This window comes from Protopterus annectens, chromosome 5.part0 (genome assembly GCF_019279795.1).
Source record: "Protopterus annectens isolate FY-2018-M chromosome 5.part0, PAN1.0, whole genome shotgun sequence".
Lineage (NCBI taxonomy): Eukaryota > Metazoa > Chordata > Ceratodontiformes > Protopteridae > Protopterus > Protopterus annectens.
In genome coordinates this window covers 340,290,215-340,316,668 of record NC_056735.1, presented here as the reverse complement: position 1 = coordinate 340,316,668, position 26,454 = coordinate 340,290,215, and the positions used below count along the sequence as shown (strand labels likewise).

The 26,454-nt window shown below is 38.3% G+C and overlaps 1 protein-coding gene across 1 annotated transcript in view; it reads right to left on the bottom strand.

Moving 5' to 3' along the window:
* Positions 1-26,454, bottom strand: part of LOC122802617 (ornithine transcarbamylase, mitochondrial-like) — a 479,979-nt gene that overhangs the window by 265,427 nt on the left and 188,098 nt on the right. Inside the window, exon 5 of the mRNA XM_044072308.1 lies at positions 11,082-11,235. Within this exon, the coding sequence (XP_043928243.1) occupies positions 11,082-11,235 (154 nt within the window). The remainder of the gene's footprint in view (positions 1-11,081; positions 11,236-26,454) is intronic.

The following is a 26,454-nucleotide window of genomic DNA, read 5'->3' as shown; positions in this document are numbered from 1 at the left end:
TGTTAGCTATAGCACAAAAGATCATCACCATTCATTGGAAAAGTGTGACTTCTCCTGCCTTCAATGAATTCAAAAATGTTGCCTTAACAGTTGCACTTATGGAAATCTCTACTTTAAAAAAGCAGAACCAGCAGACCTACATCATACTACAACCCTTGGATGACAGTAATGGAAATACTCGAGAAAATGGACAAAAATTGATGATATTATGATATTATGATTTATTCTTCACACATGTTCAATTATGTCATAATCTGGGTAGACACCAATGTATATAGTTTACAATGTTATGAAGTTATTTAGTTTTTAAGATTGTATATATGTTATATATTCCTTTTTTCATGTACTGTTTTTAAAAGATGTTATTTAAAAAAAATAATAAAAAAAAAATTAAAGAGAAAAAAAAAGAACGTCGAGTAGATTCCAGATCCTGTTTGGTCTGGTGAGGTCATCTGGATGGCTCTTTTTTCTAGCAGCTTTGTGATTTCTTGTACTGCAAACTCCCTCTTGCTGGGTGGAACAATGGGGAGATTTTTCTCTGGAAAATAAGTTTTGACAAAGGGAATGAAGTCTCCTCTGGATATGATCCTTTGCACCCAACAGTCATTTGTAATGGCTAGGCAGATGTCTAGGTGCAATAATAGGTACCCCCTGACAGCCTCCATAGAGGGACAGCCAGGCAACCATTCAGGAGCACTGTAAGGGTCTGTCTGAGAAGGAATCTCGAGATCCTTGATTCTGCAGACCTCCTCTGCCAAGTGGGCGGCATCTTCCAGAACAGTTATTTCCCCCTCTGCTTCTAGGAGAAAACTCTCCCTGTGAATCCATGAAAGGTCCTTGTAACTTTTTGAATCTCAATTTCTTAACTCCACATTGGTTCCTGGAAAAAGGTCTCTGTGGGGTAGAGAATTGGATTCTGATGGCAGACAAGTTCTTCCTGTTCTTTTCACATCGGAAGAGAGTAACATTTTGTTAAATCTCAGATTGTATTTCGACAATAACAAAACAATTTCTTCCTTTCCACAGAATTTAAAATTTCAAAGATCTACTTTTGTTCCCCCTATAAATAAACATGTTGATATCTTTCAGAAATGTCCTCTCAGAGATTTACATTTTAGTGGTCAATTAGATAAAAAGTTTCTTTTGAATAATTTGACTACATCTGCATTTAAAGCTTTAGAGAACCTAAAAAAAAAAAAACATAGTAATCATTGCTGCAGATAAAGGTGGGACCACAGTGGTCATAGACTTGTCTATGTATTTGGCCAAAGCAGAGAGGTAGTTGAAGGATGGCCGATTTTATACAGCCAAGTCCATTGACCCTACATCGAGGTTTAAGTGCAAAATTGATGAATTTTTACAGCTGGCAGTCAGTGAAGGAATTATTACTGAATAAAACTCTTATCATTTGTGGGTCAAAGATCCATTACCACAGTATTTGTATCTTCTTCCTAAAATTCATAAGAATGCTACACAACCACTAGGCAGACCCATTGTCTCGGGTACTGGCTCTCTTAACGAGCCCTTATCAGCCTTTTTGACAACATATTTGAAGCCACTGTTAAAAAGAGTGAGGGCATGTATACAGGATACTACAGAATTTCTCAATATAATGTCTGACACTCAATTGGATTTGGGGTGGATTATGTGCACCGTTGATGTTACCTCTTTATATTCAAGCATTCCTCATTGGACAGGGCTTTCTGCCTTGGAATATTGGTTGAACAAGATTCCATGATACAGTCCTGGCTTCAATACCTTTCTTCTTTGGCAGAACATGTTCTCATTAAGAATGTCTTCTACTTTAATGGTAGTTGTTTTTTTACAACTTAAAGGTACGGCCATGGGTGCATCTTTTGCTCCCATTTATGCTGACCTTTCCATGGGATATTTGGAACAGCAGATCATGTATATGATTATGTATCATCATCTATGATGATAGCCATAATTTGTTATTGGATGAAATAGATATTTTGGATGACTGCTGGATGGTTTGGAAAGCTGATGTTGAATATTTATTAGATGTTGTGCAATATTTAAATGAAAATAAGTGGGGGTTCAAGTCACAGCTAATTATGACAGTGAATGTATTTCATTTTTGGATTTCTTTTTAAAAAGACAACAGGATGGGACTTCAGAAACCGCACTTTATCAAAAACTAGTTCATTCTAACACCTTACTCCATGCCTCTAGCTGTCATCCAAAACATACTAGCTGAAATATCCCAAAACCCCAGTTTATGAGGGTTAAGAGAACTTGCTCTAACAATGAAGATTTTAAATCTAAAGAGAAAGATCTGATGGAAAGGTTTAGTCAATGTGGGTATACTAAGTCACATATATTTCAGGCCAGCAGACAGATACAATCTTTACATAGAACTGACTTATTGAAGTATCAATCCAAGAGTGAGGTTACTGATAGGACTATCAGACATATTACTAGTTATGGACGCAATACTTTTTGTTTTATGGACTTAGTGCAACAACATTGGGACATCTTATTTCCTGATGAACAATTAAATAATCTTTTGGATTCCAGATGCCATTTCTCTTTCAGGAGAGGTAAAACTTTGGGGGGATTTTTTAATCATTACAAACACAAATCATTTTTCACAGATACTATTCAAGGCACATTAGATGATGGAATATTGGTGGGATGCTTCTCGTGTGGCCACTGTTCTTTTTGTAAACATATTTGTCAAACGAAGGAATTCACTAGTAAAAATACATCTCATGTATTCAATGTTAAGATTTTTGCTAATTGTAGTACTGATTGGGTGGTATATTTAGCAGTTCAGTGTTGGTCAGACTTAAAGACCCATTTGATTACGCATTTCAGAACACCTTAGTAACATTAGGAATACGATTAGTACTAATGCATTATATAAACATACCATCAAATACTCTACTGCCCAATTCAAATTTATTATTATAGACAAGGTACATGGGAACAGAAACTTCAAAGCTGGATGGCACAACATTTTAAACAAAAAATAAAAAACTTGGATAGTTAGACTGGGTGGTCTTTTTTCACCTGGTTTAAATTAACATTTATAATGCTGAACATTGATTGGTGGCTATGTATCTGTTGGCTATGATGTCTTAGTATTTAAATTTAATCAGCTTGCAGTTTGTGTTATACACTGATAAAGGCTTGTGGCCGAACCTGGTCTGTTGACTGTTTACTGACTTTCATAACAATAAAAGTCAGTTATCACCTCTCTCATGAGTGCTGGCCTTTTTTGTTTTGAGTTAGGTTTAAAATACACCTGGCTACAACTGGTAAGCAGTGCAGATCCCACACGATCAGCATAACATGACTAGAACTAAGAGTGATGGTCAGTAGTCTTACAGTGGAACTCTGCACCTGCCACAGATCAGCCAGGTCACCAACCATTATGCATAGGTAAAGGACAAGAGACACTACCACAGCATGATTCACCATCACCAACTTTATTAAGGTATTAAGTGCTTAACCTGGGACATAGCTCTGAGAAGTAATAGGATGTCCTAATGACAGCTAAAACCTAGTCCCAAGCATCATCCTGTCATCAGGTAAAATAGTCATATCACAAACATGAAATATAAATTCCAGATGATTTCTTTCAAAGGTGATTAATGGGAAAAGTAGAGAACAATGTGATAGACAGATGGTAGCATGTATTAAAAATGCACCCGTTTTTGACAGGTTGAGTCTGAGGTGGTTTTGCACCAGCCACTGCATATTACTGCCCAAACATTCTCAAGAACAGTAAAATCAGGCATGGACTCCTGAGAGAAGGAGAGGCAGAGTTTATCAGCTTATGACTGATAATGAATTCCTCTCCCATTTATGACTTTCTTTAGAGGCAACATGTAAACTGTCAGAAATAATGGGGTTAAAATGGTGCCCGGGGCACCTTGCATTCAATGAGGGAAAGTCAGAAAAAAAATAATTCCTAACACTACCCACTGAGTGTGACTCAACAGATAAGAGTCAAACCACTAGCATATACTGCTACTGAAACAATAAAATTGTAGGCACTCTTGCAGGATCCCATGCTCCAGGGTTTCAAAAGCCACATAAAGAATGAGGAGCAAGAAGAAATAAAACCTCTGGCCCCTCTCTCCCCCTCATCTCAGTGGTTCTCCTCCTTGTAGTCTTTGCTTTTGCATTCATGGTGGGTAGAATAAACAAAAGACATTCATATCACATCATAATGCATTGTTCCATTGATGGGCTTACACTTCCCTAATTACTGTGATAGAAAAAAATCTTGTCTCCTAACAGTGGTCCCTGGTGGGACTCATTTCCCTTAATGGTGGTCTCTGGCTGTCTTGTTGAACTGACAAAAGAAGAGACAGCATGCAATCATGGCTGTACCAGCAAATAACACAAATCAAATAAAATGAGTGAAGAGCAGAAGCTGAAACTGCTTCCCAAAGAGACCCAAAGTGGAGAAATCACTGAAAAAATTTAAATTTGTTGAAGTAAATTAATTTGTACTGAAAAACATTGATAGAAGGCAACAAGAAAAGAGAACAACTACTTAGTTAAACTGTCGGAATTGAATTGCCTCATTACCTCCCTACTCTCAGCTAATCATATCCCACACTATGGCACACAATCCACAAAAATGCCCAACCCTGACAGGATTCAGCATTATATAAATAAAGACAATTGTACTCACAAGGCAAACTGTTTCTTAATGTTCACAAATCCAGTCACTCATCAGGAGGTGTCCTATACTCAATTTACAGCACTTAAACCAATAACTCCACCGGCACTTCCCTCTACAGCTACTCTGTTGCTAAGCAGTGGAACAGCCTCTCCCCCAATATCACAACTATAACTACCCTCACCCCCTTCAAAAAAGCCATAAAATCCCATCTTCAGCATCTTTGGTTATGTAACTGCAACAACCCAGACTAATCTGCTACTAGTACTTTCAGCCTATCAGTACATCTTTCACTCTATTTCCCATCCCACTTCTTCTCCTTCCTTACTCTACTTCCCAGTATAATTTCTCCTGTTACATCTCTCTGCTTCTCCCTCTGTTATCTTCCTTTCCTATATCCAACTGACTTTATGTACAGCACACCTACCAATACTATTATTATTTACAACCTTTGAGTTACTCCTCTTCCTCTATATGTCTGCAACCTTCCTGCTTACCCTACCTTTAGACCTTACTACCTACTACTCTCTATCAGCCCCTCCACTTTCAATTCATTATTTCCCTATCTATACCCATCATCTCTCCCCAGAACCTTTCCTATTCAAGCTATCATTTATACATATTTCATCCTACCAGCTATTTTATAATGTATATATATCCCAAATACTCTGAAGTATTTGATGTCTAAACTCCTTTTTAGGGTATTATTTTTCAACAGCATTATTAATAGAAAAAGTGTATGGATTCTATATATGATTGCATGTGATCTAACTGCATATCAACTGTCTAATGTAATATTTTATTGTGTACATGGAGTTTTTCTCCCTGGGCCTCCGCTGAAAAAGAACATGTGTCCAGTCGGACTTTCTCGGTTAACAAATGTAAAATAAATAAATAAATTAAATGCAGAAAGTATTATTATTCTCACTGGGACCTAAACCTTCTCACCACAATAAACAGGACACACTGGAGTGATAGATTCCTGTCCCAGAGACTTCCTATACTCTGGAACAAGCTACCCATCTATGTCAAGCAAAGTTCTTCATTAGCACTCTTCAAGAAAAATCTTGATGAGTGGATGGGAAATAGGAAATACACCTCGGGATCACTTCTGTGTCTCTGCTGGGTGGCATAAGCTAGGGAGAGATTTCGCTTTTTGGATTACTTAGTTGACGTTGGCGACGCTATGGAGAAGGAGGTACTGGCTAGAAGTTCTGGAAGTGAGGATTGTGGACAGTCTAGAAAACTCATAGGACAACTAACAGAACTTATTGACTTATTGACACCACTATGCAAAACTATGGCAAACAAGGATGCAAAGGCATGCTCTATAAATGGAAACGGCGATAAGGGGTACAGCTTACAAAAGCACAAGTGGAAAAGGGAGCTCATTGGCACTGAGTATGCGACCGGCAACCTAGAAGAACCGAATGGTTACAGCTTTAACCCCGCAGCTATGCCAGGGATTTTTTGTGATGCCAGTCCAGATGATATTGTGGATTTGAACTAAGGCAGTAAACAAAATAACGGATGTTTAAATTCAGGTACTGTTAATATGTTCAAACACAAGGAGATGAATGACTGGTTAAAAGAACAATATTATTTTAAAATTAATTGTGACGCCCATCAAGGGGCTAAGAATTCGGATTCTTACAGTAAAAAATTGGACAATATTTCTAAACTTATGTATAAATATAAAACTATTGTTATTAAGAACGCTTATTTAAAAGAATGTATAAATCGGAGCATTGTTCCGAAAGGTTTGAGAACATGGAAATATCCAAATAATGTGCAAATTGGTTCCACTTTTCACAATGAATTGATTGATGTATTTAATAAATGTGGTTTAGATATTATTAGATTAATTATTAAAGAAAATAATAGAAATTTAGATAATATACAGAAACAGATTGATGAACTTTATGCATGCATTAAAGAAGATTTAATTTTTGAAATAGGGGAAGAGAGATATAAATATTTTAAATTAAAAGAAGATATTGATGTAAAATGTAAGAGTTTGGTGGATAGGAAGATGGAGAAATTAAGAAGAGATATACAAGATTGTGAAAATCATGTTAGTTATCCGAAACCAACATTCAATAGAAATAATAATTATAATAATAATAATTATAAGAAAATGGATAGACAAGGTAATAAACCTGGACAGAAACAGGTTTTTGAAGGTTGGACTGAAGATGAATACGAAATGGAGTTTCCCCCTTTAGTTAGGGAAGGAAGAGATTTGGGCCCACAAAAGAGATATAATGAAAATTTTTACATGGGGGGGGGAGGGGGAGATACCCCCGCCCAACAAACTACATTATCTTGCCCCCTATAGAAATAATAGGTAGTAGAAATGTATTGAATGGATTCACTATTTACAATTTTAGTAACACCAAATTAGAAAAGGAACATTTCAGTTTTCTAGAGAAGGGGTTCAAATTTATCCCATATGTTAAGGGTAATGTAGTGAAAACACTTTTAGATATAAAACTCCTTCTAAAGAAAATGAATATGGAATTACTATATCATAAGGAAGATAAAGAGAAAAATAAGAATATTATAAAAAGTGAACAAAAGACATTGGTAAAAAAATCCACCTTTAACCCCCCCCCCCCATTCACACACAATTAAGGAATTTTTAGTGTGTTATGGAAAAAGAAGTTAGAAAGGCTGAAAAGAGAGTTGGATATAAAATGAATTTAGATGTAGATGAAAATAATAAGTTAGAAGAATTGAAATACAATCAAGATATTAGAGTTATGAAGCTGGATAAGGGAGGGGGTGTGGTATTAATGGATGCTATTCTATATGAAGGAAAAATGAATGAAATTGTGAGGGATGAAATAAAATATACAGTTGTATCCAGAAATGAAATTAATTTAGCTTATAGGAAAATAGACATGATTTTGGAAGATATGGTGAATGAGAATGTTATAGAGATGAAGATGCTTTCATATTTAAAAGTTCAAAAACCTAAAATACCTGTCATATTCGGAATACCGAAAATTCACAAAGATAGTATGGATCCCCCATTAAGACCAATAGTCTCAGCAGACGGTTCAAAAACCACCCCCTTAGCTAAGTTTGTGGATGTAAAAACAAAACACATATGGGTTAACAAGCAAGCTATATTGAAAGATTCCTGGGACTTGCTTAGGCAAATGGGGTCAGAATTATATTCAGAAGATCTACTATTTGTAACGATAGACATAGTAGATTTATTCGGGTCTATTCCTTATATGGCAGGCATACAAATGTTTGAAGAAGAAATTTTTAGGGACCAGGTTTTGACAATAGAAGAAAAAGTAGTGTGCACAGGCTTAATGGATTTAGTGTTAAAGAATAACTTCTTGGCATACAATGGTGAATTTTTTCAACAAATACAAGGAGTTGCCATGGTGTGCACCTACTTTTGCAAACCTGGTTTTAGCAAATTGGGAAGAAAAGCATATTTTCAACTCCAATTTTGTGAGGTATTGGAAGTTATACAAAAGGTTCCTAGATGATATAATATTTTTTTTTGGACTGGGGGCCAAGATAAATTGGAGGAATTTATTGAATATATACAGGGAACAACTGATTTCCTTAGATTTACATCTATAAATTCAGAAAAAAAATCCAATATTTGGATATAGAGATTCTTAAAGTAAATAATACCTTGGAAACTAGAGTTTATAGGAAACCTACCTATGTAAACTCCTTTTTACATTTTAATAGTGCTCACCCAATATATTGTAAGAGAAATCTAGTGAAAGGACAGTTTGTCAGAGGGTCAAGAATGACCAGTAATGATGAAGATTTTATAAAAGAATGTGACCTATTAGAAAGAATGTTTTTAGAAAGAGAATACCCTAGGGAGTTCATTAGAAATTTAAGAATGGAAGTGGAAAGAGGGAGAATAGACAAATGTAGGCCCATCCTGGGAGAAAAAGAAGGAATAAATATTAGTAATGAGAAGAGGGTAGATTTGGGGGAGGACTTCCAGCAAGCCCTCATTTTAGAATATAATGCATTGAACAAAAATGTTAAGGCAATATTTCAAAAGGAATGGGAGAAATTTGGCTCCCTCACAGATTTGTCAAAGGATACCTAAGGTGGTCTTTAAGAATTCCATTAGTGTAAAAGGAATACTGGAGACAAAAAATAATTTGTATAGAAAAGGAGAAAGGGATAGCAAGGAAAAAATAGGGACTTTTAGGTGTGGGAAATGTAGACAATGTGAATTCATAATGAATACGGAAAAAATTTATTTGGAGAGCAGGGGACATTGGCTAACTAGTAAGGGATACTTTAACTGTGATTCCAGAGGCCTAGTATATTTTGCCATTTGTGAAAGATGTTTTTCCTTTTATGTGGGCAAGACAGAGAGAACCCTCAAGAAAAGAATATATGAACACATTTACGATATATAAAAGGGGAAAGAGACTAATGCATTGTTTAGACATTCTAAGATATGTGAGGGATATAAATTTTGTTTCTTTGTCCTGGATCAGGTTAAATGTGACATTAGAGGAGGCCCCTGGGAGGAAATAGTAGGTTACAGGGAATTGTGGTGGCAGTTAACCCTAGAAGCGAACAAAGCCCCTGGATTAAATGAATATATATCCATTTTACCCCTATTAAAATTAAGAGCAGCTAGAATGTAAAAGGAAAAAACACAATAAGTGCAATATTAAATAAAAACAGAAGGTGGCACTGTTGCTATGAAATTTTGGGATATTTTTATTTCATTGTTTAGAATGCATCATTGAAATGTAACAAAATTTTTAAAGTATATATATTATATATTATATTATATATTGTTTTTAAAAAAACATTTTAAATGAATTTATATAATTACAAGATATTAAAATGAATGAATGATTTAATAAGTTGTTGATTTTAAACGAAAAATGAATTGTTTTACCATTAATAATTAATTAACTAGGTGGAACTTGATTTGCTTACTGAATTTGAAATAAAAGGTTTTTATTGGGTTTTAGTTTGGGAAGTTGTATAAAAGACAAATGAGATTAAATGGTTTTTATCTTATGAAGTCCATGCTTATTGGCTCGAAAACGCAATTGTAATTGAAGGCGTTCATTACGTTATTGGTGTGTGGAATCGTAATAAAAGAAGTGGCAGTACTTTCTCTCCTTGGTTTTCTCTTTTTTGTTTGTTAATAAGCTAGGGAACCTTGCTGGCTAGGCTTACGTAGGCCCTTGGGCCAATAGCCTAGTACCTACCTATGATATTAACTAATAACCTGCTCATCTTCAAAACTGATCTTAAGAAATTCCCATCAGATTGCTGTCTTTGTTCTTGCTCAACCCCTGGATACCCTCTCACAACTTAAATACAATTTTTTGACTAATAGCAATGAACTAAAATGGCATAATTCTTTTAACTTATACAATACCCCCACACCGTATAAAATACCACTGTATGAGGCTACTTTTTCTCACTAATTTAACAACCTTTGTCCCTCATCATTCACTGTCTCTATCTTACACTCTTGCTTAACCTAAAAAAAAATCCTTACCCTGTCACTCATTGGTAATACCAAGTAAAAAATCCAGCTCTAATTTTTTAATCTCTCCCACTCTCTACCTGAACAATTCTTGACTTTTCTATCACTACAATTCTTGTACAATTATTTTTTATATTTATTTGTAAATATTCAATGTCTTGAGTCTATACAATTTTTGTACATGTATCCACAGTGGTGCAGCAGTAGCGTTGTTGCCTCACTGCAAGGGGTTCTCCCATTCGATTCTCGGCTTGGGTTGGGAGTGCCTTCTGTATAGAGTCTGCATGTCCTCCCCGCAGTCAAGTGGGCGTTCAAAAGACATGCGTTGAATGGGGGTGAAGGTTGGGTGTCGGGCTGGAAACTCGACACCATAAAAAAAAAAACAACTGCCAATCATTAGCGGTGGCGACCCCTAACCGGGAAAAGCCAAAAGACAAACAACAACATAACAACTGTAATATCATTCATTCTGGATTCATGTTATATTTGTTCTGCAGCTTTTCTCCGCAGGCCTCTGCTGAAAAGTTTTTTTTCTGCCCAGTCGGACTTCCCTGGTGAACAAATGCTAATTAATTAATTAATTAAGTAAGGAATTAATTAATTCATTCATTAAATAAATAAGCAGACAGGGCAAGTATAGGCTTGTGAACAACAGAAAATAAACAAGTGGAATATGGAGGGACTTCACATACATAATTATATTAGTGTTGCTGATCAGACACAGAAAAACTCTCTTTGCCTGTCATGTTGCCAGTTGAACTACTTTGCACTGTGTAACCTTCTGCGACATCATCTTGAATAAATATGTGGTGAAGATTTACTACTTTATTCAACTATGCAACTCTACTGCTCAACAGTTGACTGGATTTTGCAACAGTAACACAATTGGCTGGGTCTAAAAGACTTGTATACCTGAAGTGTAAGGTAGTCAGCTAAAATCTGAATAGGATGGTATATATCCGACAACCCACTGATCACTGGAACTGATGCCTCCTTGGCTAACTGATCTAAGTCAGACTGGCTGTAGATACGGGCGAGGATCACATCTGTCATACTAGATACAACACTGTGCAAAAAAAAAAAATATGTAATTACAACATAAACTCAGTTTAATGACATGCTCAAGATATACCAAAAATCTTTGTTTAGTGAGGATAAATAAAGCTTTGAGGATAATAGAAATACAGACTCAATTCGAACAATCTACATGCCTGTTAAATTTCTTAGCAGTTCTTACAGAACCCCAGGAACAAGCTTAAAGGGCAAATCATGAAATGCTCCTGGCACTAATTCACTGTATTAACATGACTACTAAATGAAGCTGTACTACACACAAGGGATAAACAGCTGAAATAAGGAACATTTACCTAAGTAGTTAGCACTTACAAACCAACACACTTACTGGAGTAATGCACATTAGGTAACATTAATCCCAGTAACCATCAGTTCCATAAGGATGTCAGACTTACCAATAAAACAAACTATCAAGGGAATGCCATAAATCAGGTGCATGCCTCTCAACTATTTAGATTTTCACAGAATGTCATGATTTTTGTCTCATTTCTGGTCTAGTCCTCATAAAATCTGTGGTTTTCTAGCAAATCACTGAGGACTGATGTCCTTAAATAGTAACATATATTTGAGTTTCAGGCATCATATCCTTCAGAAAATGTATGCAAACACAAACCCTTTCATTTTAGGTACTTTCTAAGTTTTTAAGAACAATATTTAAAATCTGTCCCTATTTTTGGGCTTTTGTCCCTCTCATTATTTTAGACATTGTCCAGCTTTCTTGCGTTAAGAGGTTGAGAAGTATGATCGGGTGATACTTATTTAATAAATGTAAGTATCGAGAATAACACTCCTTTGGGAGTTTACAAACAACCATTCGTATATCTACCACCAGATGAGTCTTTGCTAAAGCATAAAATGAGTGGTTACAGAACCAACAGCCATGATGACAGAAACGTTTGACCAAGTTAAGACAAATGAGATTCCCCTTGAGACTCACTGTTTCACTAGTAGCTCAGTCATGATATTTCATTAACAGACTATTTTCCAAGAGGTGTTGGCATTGCTGATATGGCTGGTGAAGAAGCCTAGTCCTGAAGATATAGGACATTCTGCTGCAACTCCTACACTAAACAGTAAAGGCTCTGAACAATAGTTGTATTTATCATAGTGTTTAACGGAAGCATATGTGCATTTTCAGTAGCAGCAATGAATGTTAAGTTACTACCAATTAGAAAAAGGTTACAGAGGCAGCTATGTACACTAGGGAATGAGTCTTTATATGATCTCTAACAACGATCTTCATTCTGCAGGATAATTAATTATGCCGGCTGCATGGAACAACTTGGAAACCTGGATGTCCTCATCTTCATGGGTAAAAGATATAAGAAGATGTTTAACAGGTGAAAGTAGCGGATTCCAAATCCAACATCAGACCAGTGACAAGTGGAGTATCACAGGGTTCAGTCCTGGGTCCTCTCCTGTTTGGTATCTACTTCTCTGAAGTGCAGGCCAACACAGAAGGTCTTTGGCTAACAAAGTTTGCAGATGACTGCAAACTAGGAACCATAATCGAAACTCCTAACAATGTGGACAAACTACAAAAGGGCCTCACTGAGACAGATACCTGGTGTCAAAGCCATGGCCTGAAGCTCAATGCCAAAAAGTGTATTGTCATCCCCTTTGGTAAAAACTCTGTACCCATGAACTACCACATAGCTGGTAGTCTACTTAATGCCGAAAATGTGATAAGAGACCTTGGGACACAGGTGGACAGTAGTCTCTCCTTTGATAATCACATTGCCACAGTGGTCAGGAAATCCTTCTACGTGGCTCATCTCATCACAAAAGGATTCTCATCCAGAAAAAAGGGGTCATTGTTCCCCTCTACTCATCACTCATTAGACCCATTATAGAGTACAATGCCCCTTTTGGTATGTACCTCACATGACATCTACAACAACTGGAAAGACCACAGAAATACCTCACAAAGAGGATTACTGGCCTCAAACAGATGCCCTATGCAGACCATCTCAAAAACTACAACTTTACTCCATTGCATATCGCCTACTCAGGGGCGATCTCTGCCTAACATACAAAGCTATGTTAAACCCAGAGCTGTTGGACATGCTCCACTTAAAGAAATCCCAATCCCTCCAAGCTACACTCTCTAGGGACCTTAACCTTGCCCCCACAATAAACAGAACATGCTGGAGGGATAGATTCCTGTCCCAGAGACTTCCCATACTCTGGAACAGACTACCTATCTATGTCAAGCAGAGCTCCTCATTAGCACTCTTCAAGAGAAATCTTGATGATTGGATGGGAAATGGGAAATTCACCCCAGGGATCACTTCTGTGGCTCTGCTCGACAGAGGCACAGGAAAATAATATTCTTGGGTGGTGAAAGCCAGGGTACATTTTTTGGCTAGGCTTATATGGGCCCTAGGGCCGATAGCCTAGTACCTACCTATGAACCTATGAACCTATAAATTCTTTTTTCTCATTTATTATTTCTCAAGTCTATACACATCCAACAGAAATAATGAGTGTGCATTCTGCATCTGGATACACAACTAGGAAGCAGCCCCATCCTTCCACTGCCATATTTATAATTTTAAAGTTGTATTTTAGAGAAATAAATTCCTGACATTGCCCTCTGACAGTGACCCAAAATGTAAGAGAGAAACCATTACAGCACAGTGCCTATGGAACAATAACATTTCAGGCACTCTAGGCATTGCAGAGGGACAAGTCACTAAGGTATAGCAGGTAAAATGCTAATTCAATGCAGTGCAATAAAAATGTAAGAGTCAAGTAACCATCACTTCAGCTGGTGCACAGAATGGTCAAAGAGACGTTGCAGAAATTAATCTTTGCTTGTATTTTCATCAAAAAAGCACTAAAGGAAGCATATCAGACCAAGGTACAGCAGACAGTGAAACATGAGAAACATCTCCATAAGAGCCTTGAGTGGGAAGGCCAACAAGCTCAGCTCCCATCTGTCCTACCAGAAGTCCCCAAGACTGATCAGTCACAGAAGAGAACTTGCAGATACATTTGTAAAGCACCTTACGCTATCAAAGCTCAAGACACAGTAGCCTTGACTAAGTACTTCTTCACAATGTTATCCAACTTTTAGATTCAAAAGTCTAGGAATGGAACATTTTCCTAAGGAGTTTAACCCCTTGATGGGAAATTCTGTTTAGCCTCAGTCTTTAGTATTCTGCATAGCTTTGCAGCAAAACAGAAAACCTCATGAAAGACTGACTGTATGAACAATACTGCATGATAGCAATTACTGTCTTTTAATGGACCAACACGATTTCTTCTGGTATGAAGGGCAAGTGACAGCTTGTTCAGTTAAGAAGGCCCTCAAATATAGATGCATTAAGAGTCCTAAGTGAATCAAATCAATTTCTTCTTTTTCACCAGCAAAGCTGAAAATATCCCTTTAACTCATTCCTCACAAAAAGGAAGTGCTGGTGGTATTGTCAAATAAAAGGATCCAAAAGTCTGGGCTAACAGTATGGTTACAGTACTGAAACTGAATAAAACATGTACATGTATTGAACCCCAGGGACTTGAATAATCATACTGAGAGACAGAACACTACCCTCATAAGGATGCTGTGGAAGTTGTAGCCATAATTCCAAGAGCCAAGTATTTCCAGTGGTGGATGTCAGTGATAGTCTGACTTCACTTGCCAAAACCTAACAAAGTGTGAAACTGTGTGGTTAGCACCCGACTGAAATAATGCTGGCTCTTGTGGATCCTTTTTCTGATCTCATTGTCTCCAACGGTTTTCAAAGAAGCACTGTAAATATTGTGGAAGACCTGGATATTATGTGGTATGAGGTGAAACAGAATCAGAACATGACCTCAGTTTGTAAAATTGTGGAGAGACTATACTATAATCTAAACCTAAACCAAAGAAATTCCATTTAGGTGTGAACTCTCCATAAAGCACATGGAACATATGCTCACACAGCATGAATTATAGCCCAGTCCTGAACAAGTCAAAGCAATGGTGCAAACAGAATCCATTCATCCATTCACAACTCTTTCTCATTTTTGCACATGGGCTTGGGGTGTCACTTCACCAGTGGCAATCACCTAGAGCCATGCAATCATGGTTGTTCGTCTACATCGCACACTCACAACTAAAGCCAGTTTACAGTGTTCAATCCACCTATTGCAGGTCTTTGGAATGTGGGAGGAAACTGGAGCACCCAAAGAAAACCCACACAAACACAGGGAGGACATGAAGACTCTTCATAGAATGCACCCCGTCCGAAACTCAAACAGGAAACCTCTTGCTGTGAGGTGGCAACGCTATCCAGTGCACCACTGTGTCACCCATAGTCCAAACAGAATGTCCAGAGGAAAAAAAAGCTGCCTTGCAAAGACTTTTTTTCAGAATGGTTCAGTATTTTAAGTTTACTCCTAACATATCTGAGGTGTAAATTCCATTTTGATAATTGCTTGAAAAAATATTGAATGGTGATTAAAGAAGATGGTCACAGAAACACCTAGATTTCTATCAGTGGATACCAGACAGTCCCACCTATGTTCAGAACTACTACAGAGATGACTTCCTGTACCACTGACAGACACACAAGCACTTAATGCACAAAACAAAGAACTGTTGGACATTGTGTACAGCTGTAAATAATTTTATAAATACATTCATGGGTGCCCTATACTGATAAATTCAGAAGTAGATCTCTGGGATAGATAAACCTGGAAAACAGATGCATACAGCTGATGTTCTGAGCTGAGCTTACTTGAAAGGACACCATGGAAGACTTGATAAATAATTATCTGGAAACGATGATATTAACCTTGTATTTGCCAATGTCAAAAAAGCAGTGAGAATTGAAAAAACAGACTGAAAATAACCCTGAAATGCAAGAGTGAACAGCAGCAGTCCTAAAAAGGATGGTCTGAAGTGAAACAGAACTCTCTTTAACTATGCAGCCACTCTTACTCTCCATGATGAACTGAGTCACATGGATGGTCTGGTGATGAAAGGTAACAGAGTAGTCATCTCCCAATGTCTAGGAAACAGATACTGGCAAGGATACATGAGACACATATGAGGATTGTAAAGTACAATGAGTGAGGAAAAGATGTCATGTTTCAGCCTGGGATGTCTACACAAACTAAATACATGGACAGACCCTGTGCCAAATGTGACATCCTGCAAAAGATTATGCCTTAAGAAGAAATGATTCCACACAATACCAGACAGTCCCTGGGTAAAAGCTGCAGAAGATGTAGTCTAGCATCAAGGTCCACAATGCATAATATGCACAAACTACTGGTCAAAATGAATCCAACACAAGCTCAGCATAAATTTCAAAATTAGACTAATGATGCAACAAAAATTGCAAAGTTTGCCATTAATCTCCCAAACAGATCTCATAACTAACTTGTCTTAAAGCAGGTAAAATGGTTGAACTTCCAAACTTCAAATAACATAGCAAACGACTGCTCACAAAATTGCCCATTAGCCAGACAAATGCCAAGCCCAAAACTGATTTCTGTACTGGTACCTCTCAGCCCATGGTCTACACTCTAATGACAAATTTCTAACTAGCACTCAGGAAATGACCAATTCTTTTGACATAGCCATTTACTACAGTGCCATATCCAAAATCTGGAACACCAAAACCCCCAGTCAGTTGACCAACCATCTAAAATTCAAGTCAGATCTAAAAGACTACCTCTTCTCATTTTGGCTCTACCAATGCTCCTTCATTCCTGGCTAGATACTCTCTCCCCATCTTTCACCAGCTTCTGCAAATTTAGACATCATTTCTGTTCTTCACAGTATTACATGCAAAGATTGTTTCTTATTACATATTAGCCTCATACTGTATATATTCCATGTGCACACATTGTACCTATCCTGCTTGTACTTCTGTACAGTATTATCCATTTGTAAATTATGTGCATTATTTATTATCCAACTTTTATTATTCATATGTAATCACTGTAGATCCCTTCTATTTGCTTTGACTTACAATACACACTATGTACACACATGTATGTTCACCAGTGCTATTCCACTGTTTATCAATTAAACCTATAGTAAGATGTTTATCCCCAGGTCTTCACTGAAAAGGGGATGGTTATGGTACTGACTTTCCCAGTAAACAAATCTGGTTCAGCCTGTGGGTTATTGGATCTGACTCGCTTCCAATGCCAGTCAATTCCCAAGACTTCAGGTCAGCAAGCTTCACCTCCTCTACCTAGAACCCCCCTCATTACTAGAACTGCCTCAGATCTAGTCTGTCCCCTTTTCACCCACTATGTACTCAGGGGAAAATGGCTGAAAGGCCCAGATCCCAAGGCAAGAAAGCATTGTCCCTGGTTGATCATTCCTGCAATAACAGAATATACCAAAGGTGAGGGCTGCTGCGGGAAGGTTGAACCAAGCAGAAACAGACAACTCACATCAATTGTTATGGTGAATACATATATTTCACATCTGATGTTGTCTTTTCTGTCTGGGTTCAACCTGTGGGACAGAGTCCACAGACACCTAACACCCGAGGGAGGTCTCATGGGATACAATACAGTAGAGCCAAACAAAGCCCTAGAGCTAGACTGGATATCCAATTTGTAGTGTGACAGAAAGGTGTGATGACCCACCCAAGTTACAGTTGTATAAATGTCATCCAAGGCAGGTCCACAGAAAAGGACTATAGAAGTAGCTATAGCTCTGGTGGAAAGACCTTTGAGTTTCAAATGCAATGACTTCCTCTTCAAACCATACCCAAAGGAAATACAATCAGAAAACCATTTGGACAATGTAACCTTGAGAACAGGAGCACCCAAGCAAAACTTAGAAAATAAGACAAATATTTGATTACATTTTCTAAAGGCTCTTGCTCTAGCCAAAAAGAACCTCAATTGCCTATGAACATCAAGGCAATGCAGAAGACATTCACTCCACTAGAAAATTCAGGTAAAAAGATTGGCAAATGAATGGCCTGATTAAAATTACTTTGATACCATGTTTGATACTACCACTTTGGACAAAAAGTATATGGTCCAGTCTGAGAGACACACTGTTTCCCTAGAAAACCAGATAAAGGGGAACAGCAGAGAGTCCCTGTAATGCTAACATGTGCTGGGCAGAAGTAATGGCCACCAAAAACAAAGTCTTCCATAACAATAACCTAAGATTAACAATAGCAGTAGGCTCAGGGAGGCACAGTCAGCACCTGAAGCATAAATGGCAAGTCCCAAAGCAGAACAGGGTCTTGCAATGGGGGACGCGGTAGCAAAGTTCATTTGGGAAAAGCCTTCGAGATCTTAAGGTCAGCCATGAGCTTATCTCTACTCATGTGAAAATTAGAAATAGTTGCCAACTGTATGTTAATCATGACATAGCTAAACCCAGAGTTAAATAAATCCTCAGGAAAATCCAGGGTAGCCTCCAGGGCTGCTGAAAATGGATCCAGACCCTGAAGGAGCCAATAAGGCAAAGCATTTCCACTTACTAGCATACACCTTACAAGTAGACAACTTCTGAGAAGACATAATGATGTGGACAACACAATCTGAAAGCTTGGGATTCCAGGCCATCAAGAGAATTGGAGGAACCAAGTGGTTAACTTGAGAGTTTAAAGGTTGGGCAGATCCAAGACGGCCATGTGAGAAATGAAATCTGGAGTCAGATCCAGGATACAAGCAGAGTACCTCAGCAGAGGCCAAAGGAAGAGAAACCACACTTGGCAAGGCCAAAAGGGATCAATGAGGATTACACATGCACGGGAGTGGGCTGCTTTCTGAAGAAATGTTATTATCGGAGGTGTCACAGGGAAAGCATACAGAAAACCCAGGGGCCAAGCATACAGGACAGAGTCCCTGGGCAACTGTCCCTGAGGAGGAACTAAGGCATAATAGCTGCTGCACTTGATGTTGGATGCAGACGCGAACAGATCTCGGTATTGAATACCCCAATACCAGAAAATCCAAGCAGAGACCATTCAGGAGGAAGGAGAATGTTCCTGTTTACAGTGCCCACTAAAATGCTGGATTTTCCCAGAATGTGTTTGCAGTCAGACACCATTGGGTTGAAATCACCCATTGCCAAACCCTCATGGCCTCCTGTCAAAGAAGGTAAGACCTGGTTTCCCCCTGTTTGTTCAGACATCAGACTACAGACATATTGTCCATCTGGATGGAAAGCACACCCTTGGGAAGAACAGCCAGGGAATTGTTATGGCTAGGCATGTATAGACCCTAGGGCCAATAGCCTAGTACCAACCTATGAACCTATGAAAAGCCTGCAGTGCAAGGAGGACTGCCCTCATCTCCAAGACACCGATGTGAAGATTGGCCTTGGCTGCAGACCAGGTCCCCTGGACTGTCCTCTCCTCAAAATGCCCCCCCACCCCAGCAGACAGCTCTCTGTCATGACCATAGCTCAAGAAGGGGGAAGAGCAAATGGTCTCCTATAATAGTCACCAGGGGAAACTCCAACCACCAACTGATCTTATCCCGACAAACTCAGGGAAACCAGAAAATCCACTGGATGTATTAAATACAATCACTGGACTGCCAGGGTTCACTGTAGCTCCCTCATGTGAAACCTGGTCAGATGAACTAAAGAAATGGCAGGCACCATGTGGCCAAAACGTTTGAGGATAAGGTATGCTGGAGACTTTCTGAACAGATCAAAGACCTTGCTAGATCATGAAGGTTTGATTTTCTGGACTGTGGAAGCTTGGCAATTTGGGACACTGTGATCAAATGGTATCCTTTACATTCCAAAGCCTGAACTGAATGGAGACTGGTCTACTGGTAACTGGCTGTGATCCCTAAGGAACTGTAAAGCCGGAGTAAGGTGTCCCAGGCCCTGATCAGGGACAATCTTGTGAGGTCAGTTAGGAGCCAATTTTCCAGTTAAGGAAGGACCTGGAATCCCTGCAACCTCAGTCAGGCTGCTACCACTGCCGTAGACTTGGTGAACAGTAGGGTGGTGTTGGTGAGACTGAATGGCAGAACTCTGAACTGATAATGGCTGGCCCCCAGCTGGAAGAACAGGAATGTCCTGGACAGCCTTGCAATTTTTATATGATGGTAGGCATCTTTGAGATCAGTTAAGCATATCCACCCATCCTTCCTCAACAGAGGTAAGATGGACAGTACTGTCAATATCCAAAAATTGGTCTGCTTTATAAACTAACTCAACTTGCTCAAATCCAAAATAAGCCTGAGGCCCTTGCTCTTCTTTAGAACCAAAAGGAAATTTGAGTGGACCCTGGATCTTCGCTGGTCTGATGAGACCTCTTGGATGACTCGACTTGCTAGCAGTTTCTGAATTTCGATGGCTGCTACTCTTCTCTGACAGGTGAGAACATCTGGAAGTCATCTGAGAGTTAGACTGGGAACCTCTAAAAATAGAACTGAGTAGCCTCTGGATAAAACTCAACACCCATGCATCTGAGGTGGTGGCCTGCCAAGCTTTTGCATGTAGAGCCAATCGACTTCCGACTGCCTCCACAGTAGGACAGCCAGGCAACCATTCAGGGTCACTGAAAGGGCCTCTCGGAGAAATATCCATGGAAGACCTGGTTCTGTGGACCACCCCTGCTATGAGAGCAGTGTCCATTGTGGTCACCCCCCTTCAGTAGGAGCAACCTTCAGTCAGAACCTCTTGAAAGGACTGCTGAGATTTTGTGAAGAAGAGAGCCCCCTCCCCCAACTTCTGGTTCCGAGAAAAAGACTGTTGAGGGTTAGCAGAATTTATTCTAATGGCAGGCTGCATCTTTCAGTCTTGCTCACTCCTGGTCAAAGTGTCTTTAACCTTTGTCCCAGACAGCGATGAGCCATGAAAGGGGTCGCTAACAAAGGATGCCTTTAAAGCAGTCTACAAATATACTTGGTCTTAGCAAGCTGCAACTTCCAGGTTACCAGGAAAAAAGGATTTCTGCAAATGGTCAGATTACTCTAAAAATAAGGAGTGAAGCATTTGTAAGTGGAAGAATACATTTCTTTTTATTCACCCTTGCTACATGTTTTTCCAAACAAGTTCCAGCTAGACCTGCAAATTACATTGCATTTTTTCCATAAAGCTGTAAAACTACAGGCTTGAATATTTAAAATAAATTGTAGTGGATCACTAAACTGAATTTCCTTCCCAGTGTCCCACAGATGAATGAATAAATGAAAGATAACAATGAAGTCCATTCTGACCTAAAGAAAACATCGGGGTTATACACAGATTTACGGATAATTCCACCACCAAGGGAAGATATTCAGTCATTTCTTCTGGGGGGTATACATGTTATTTATTTAGCCTTAATATCCACCTTGAATTTAATGATGTCCCACTCTTTCTGTGAATGTAAACTAATTCTGATAGCTCTTTACTGATGTATCCTCCTCCTAGTTGACAATAACATTTGAGGCACAGGCCCTTATATAGATTCTGCTATGATTGCAACAGTCAGTTATCTGATCAAAAAGCACTGCCCATCAATTGAAATCAGTTTGTTGAAAACATTCCACTATGTCTACCAGTACTGAAAGAGTCCTAAATATTAAAATGAAAACAAATTGAAGACTGCACTTTTCATAGCTGTTGTTCCTCTCCCATTCTGTACAGTGAGTGGGAACAACCAACATGAAAATAAGACATACAGGATTGCTCAGAATTTCAAGTGATCTTTTAAAGAGCCCTTCTGGGTTGGTTAAATAGTTAAATAGTCAGGTACCTCATTCTCATCCCTTCTGTCTGAGGGTTTTCTTATAATTTTAAGTAACGCTGACCTTTTTGCTCAAAAATAGCATTCCTCTGCCAGGGCTAAGTGTATATATGCCGTGAGGTTCACCAGTCCTTAACTCACATACAAACAGGAGATTGGACTTAATCACAAAGCTGTAGAACTATAAACTTATAGATTGATATTAGATGTGCTATAGTCAATGCAACATCCCAAGTGCACATCACAGATGGAAGGAATAATGCACCCACTATAGACAACTTCTCAAAAATAAATAAATAAATAAACAAATGATTGTGTTTTTTTTATATATGCATTACACATGATACTTTTTAAAGTCCCTTTTAAGTGGGCAAAACAAGTATGACAAATACTAAGCAATGTTCTAACAACAGCTCCATGGGAGGGTATGAACATAAAAGGTAGGGGAGGCATTTCAGGGCAAAGTGCTCCAAGGGACAGTCCTCCCAAATGATGCTCTACTCTTCAACTAGAGGTCCAAGCTATCAAAGCTACATATCTTGGTATTGGTGTTCACCAAAAAGACAGATGTCTACAGTGCATATATCCATCACAGGCATATTCCCAAAATGCCCTCTCATTACACACTCCAAGGGCTATCTGCCATATGGTGACAAAAGGTGACACAGGTGACAATCAGACTAAACAAGGTTGCTTGATAACAGTAACATCCTCTCCCCTGCACTGAGCAAATTAAGTGAATGGTTGTTCGGTTTGACTTTGCTTGTGGATCTTGGGAAAGGAGAAAAATAACAAGCTGAACATCTAGGGTATAGATAATGCATTCTTTCCTGCTTTCAGCATTTAAAAAGAAGATGAGGAAGAGATGAGACTGAATGAGTACCAGAAAGAAGCCACATCTGCAAGAAAAAAAGACAATCTGTTCAGAAATATTCAGTCCTTATAGAAGGTGATGTATTATTCTTTGTACGTAAGAGCCTGGAGACCAGCCAGGCTGAAGTGACAGTGTCCTGCAGATGAATGAATTGACATCAGCATCAACTTCTTATTCCCATTTCATGCCTGGGATGAGGATGTCACATTAACAGTGACCATATGAAGGAATGGCAACAGGTAATGCATTCTGATCACAGCAAAAGACTGGGAGTGTAAACATAAACTTTAGGTCCATCTTCTACTCATTTCAAAGGGCAAACATAACAGTATGTGGATAATGAAGACCAGTTTCAAAAGCAGAGACACATTTTCCACCAAAGATCAGAGAGAAGGACCCCCTTCAAAAACTGCTACACTAGTCTATATCATGCCAAAGTAGAAAGTAGAAAATGTCAAACATATATCCTGACATGGGAGTAACTGAGGTGTACAGCACAAATTTGTCTAAGACAAACCAAGCAAAATTAGAAACTTACACAATGAGGGGGGAGATGAAAGCTCTTGACTCAGATTAAAGCCTTTTTCTCTAGGCCTTTAAACTAAAATGGTAACCCTCCTGTAAGTTTCTATCAATTCCAAGATCTCCCTTGAGATATCTGGCAAATGAACAGAGACTACTGAAACAATCCATGTACTTAGACAGAGGCAGACGTCTTGTAAAAATAATGAAATTCCCAATTCTCAGACCAAAACAATCTTTAGAAAGGTCAAGGTTCAAATGACCTGATAATCAGGCTATAATAGTTCTTCAGGGGGTGATGAGAATAAGTCTTGGTCTTTCTTTACTGAACTTCATCAAATAAAGGAGGGATGAGCAAAACAGCGGAATTCATAATGCAACCTTCCTTCACATTTTACTGTGAATGCACTTAACACCCACCAACCCTGCCTTCCTGAAAATAATTTGCAACTTGTGTAATACTGTATCCAAATACATTAATATTTAGAGTGGCCCACTTTTGTAAGATAGCCTGAAAACTATTCTGATTACATCAAAACTCTGTTATGGGACTTCAGCTGTAACTCGTGGTGGCGAAGCAAAAAACAGATCCCTCCCCATAACGGTCATCAATAAGAAAGGAGTTTCAAGTTAAGATTTAAAGGCTTTTTGCATACTTTTAAATCTTAAGTTTTGGTTTGTTGGAAAGAGATCAACTTTTGATGGAAAAATGTCACCTCTTGATGCTCCAGATGTTTTTGATCAAGTGAACCTTACATTTAACAAATCTATTTCTAACCCCCACCCCCATACCATCCATATTTAAGGGCCTTTAAGCAGGCTACTGTGAAAGGATCAAACAAGTCATTGAGCAACAGTGATCTTTATAATTAGGTGATTCATTTTTTTTTTTTTTGCTTGATTTTGGATTCTAGCTGTAGCTTTAGTTATAGAGGGGGTTGGAACCTTAAAGAACATATTTTCCCTGGGTATAAAAAAGTTGGCTTCATTAAACAACCAAGTAGCAGCTTGGTGGGTTCAAGCCTATGTGGATACTACAAGCTTTGCCAATATATAATGCAAACATTTAGCACACTTAATGTAAAGAGGAGTTATTCAATTAAGTCTATGATAATGTGTAGCAATATGCATATTTGTTATTTGGCACAATGCAAATGTGGTGCCTTTTATGTGGGCCAGACCAAGCGCATGTTAAAATAAAGACAAAGTGATCACTTACTTAAGCACAATCAGATGTAAGCATGAAACCCACTCCCTATATAAATATGTTCTGCTACATCTTAATGAAATTTTAATGCTCACTGGCATTAACGTCCTGCTTTGGATGCTACAGGATCCCATCCATCTATAGGATACCATTGGATCATAAATACCGGGGTGCTAGTTAAACACAGATTATTTATATTGAATAGCCTTGTGTCCTTTTTGACCATATTATTTGTATATTAACATCTTCTGCCTTTTATTATAATACGCCTTTAATTATTTGAAATAGCCATGTAAATGTCAGTTGATTTGGTCATGTGATTGTTTTCAGTATTTAAACAGTGATAATATGCAGTATGCTTATGACACTGAACAGACTCAGTTTATTGAGAGAAACTGATTTGCCTTTACACCTGTGATGTTTCTAATAAATGTAAGCATACTGAGGTGTTATCTGCTTGGGTGCTTCTATTACTTGTGATTCTGGTTTCCAAGAATGCAGTGACAAGAAATTCTAAGAAGAAAGTCCTTTTGACAAGCGAAGAAGTAAGGGTAATACCAGAATAATTACCTAGACATGGTTGACCACAATATAGGGATACCACATTACATTAGCAAACATCATTAGAAACAGAAAAGACAACACAAGAAAAGAGGGATGTCATTAATCCAAAAGAGAAAGAGAAACTAAGAGAGAGACAGAGAAAGAAAGAGATGAACTGAAGTAGGGGTTGTCACTCAGGGCCTGCTAACATGTAAACAGAGAAAACAAGGTCTTTGCATTTTTTTTTTATTCACTGTTTTGATATCATATTTAAGTTATGAATATACTGGATATTTTATTTGCAATGTTTTATTTTAATTTGTTGAATGTTTGAGTCATATGATAATGTTGCTCAGATTATTTTTCTGTGATTCTTGGACCTATAAATTATGCTGTTATATTGTTAAGAAAATTAATACAACTACTTGGTTAAACAAAGAGCTAAAACAAAGAGTAGGTGGAAAACAGCATTGTGTCAGAAAAGGTGCACACACGTGTGTTTCTGTATGCTTGAGTGCATATGCATGTGCCTATTTCTCTTGAAATGAGAGAAACGCTGTATCATCCCAATTATCTCTTAAGCTAATATATTTTTAGTTCACACTTAAGGCTTTTCATATTGTTGTCATCTCTGCCATCAACACAGTAAGCATGTGTGGGGACCTACTATACCTTGCAACTCACAGTCCTGATGACTGTGCAAATATTTGATTTCTAATAGTAAACAATCTTTAAGTATTTATTTTAAAAACAAAGATCTTAAAATAATATAACAAATACTTTTCTTCTTCTTTCGGCTTTTCCCGGTTAGGGGTCACCACAGCGGATCACCTGTCCGCTCATGATTGGCAGTGGAGTTTTACAGTGTCGAGTTGCCAACCCGGCACCCAACCTTCCACAGAAGGCACACAAATGCACAAACTAACACCCAGGGCCCACCTACAGCATGTCTTTGGGATGTGGGAGGAAACCGGAGCACGCAGAGGAAACCCACGCAACCACAGGGAGGACATGCAGACTCCGCACAGAAGGCACCCCAGCCGAGGATCAAACCAGAGAGCCTCTTGCTGTGAGGTGGCAACGCTAACCGCTGCACCACCGTGGCCGTCCATAACAAATACTTTTCAACGTTTCGTATTTTTTATTTGATGCTATATAAAATATTTTAAACTTAATTTTTGTCTATTCTATGTTATATGGTATATACTCGAGCTTTACAAGTTACACTCTGTAAAAAAAATAATAATGTTTGCTGAAAGTGTGAAATAATCACCAAGTGGCTGTGAGGCCTGCTCCATTAGCATAGAGTGATAAAGCTCTGACTAAAACCTAAGAGGTCAGACTTTAAATATGGATCAAGCTCCTGCTGGAAGCATGGGAGGACAGGAGTGATGCAACTTA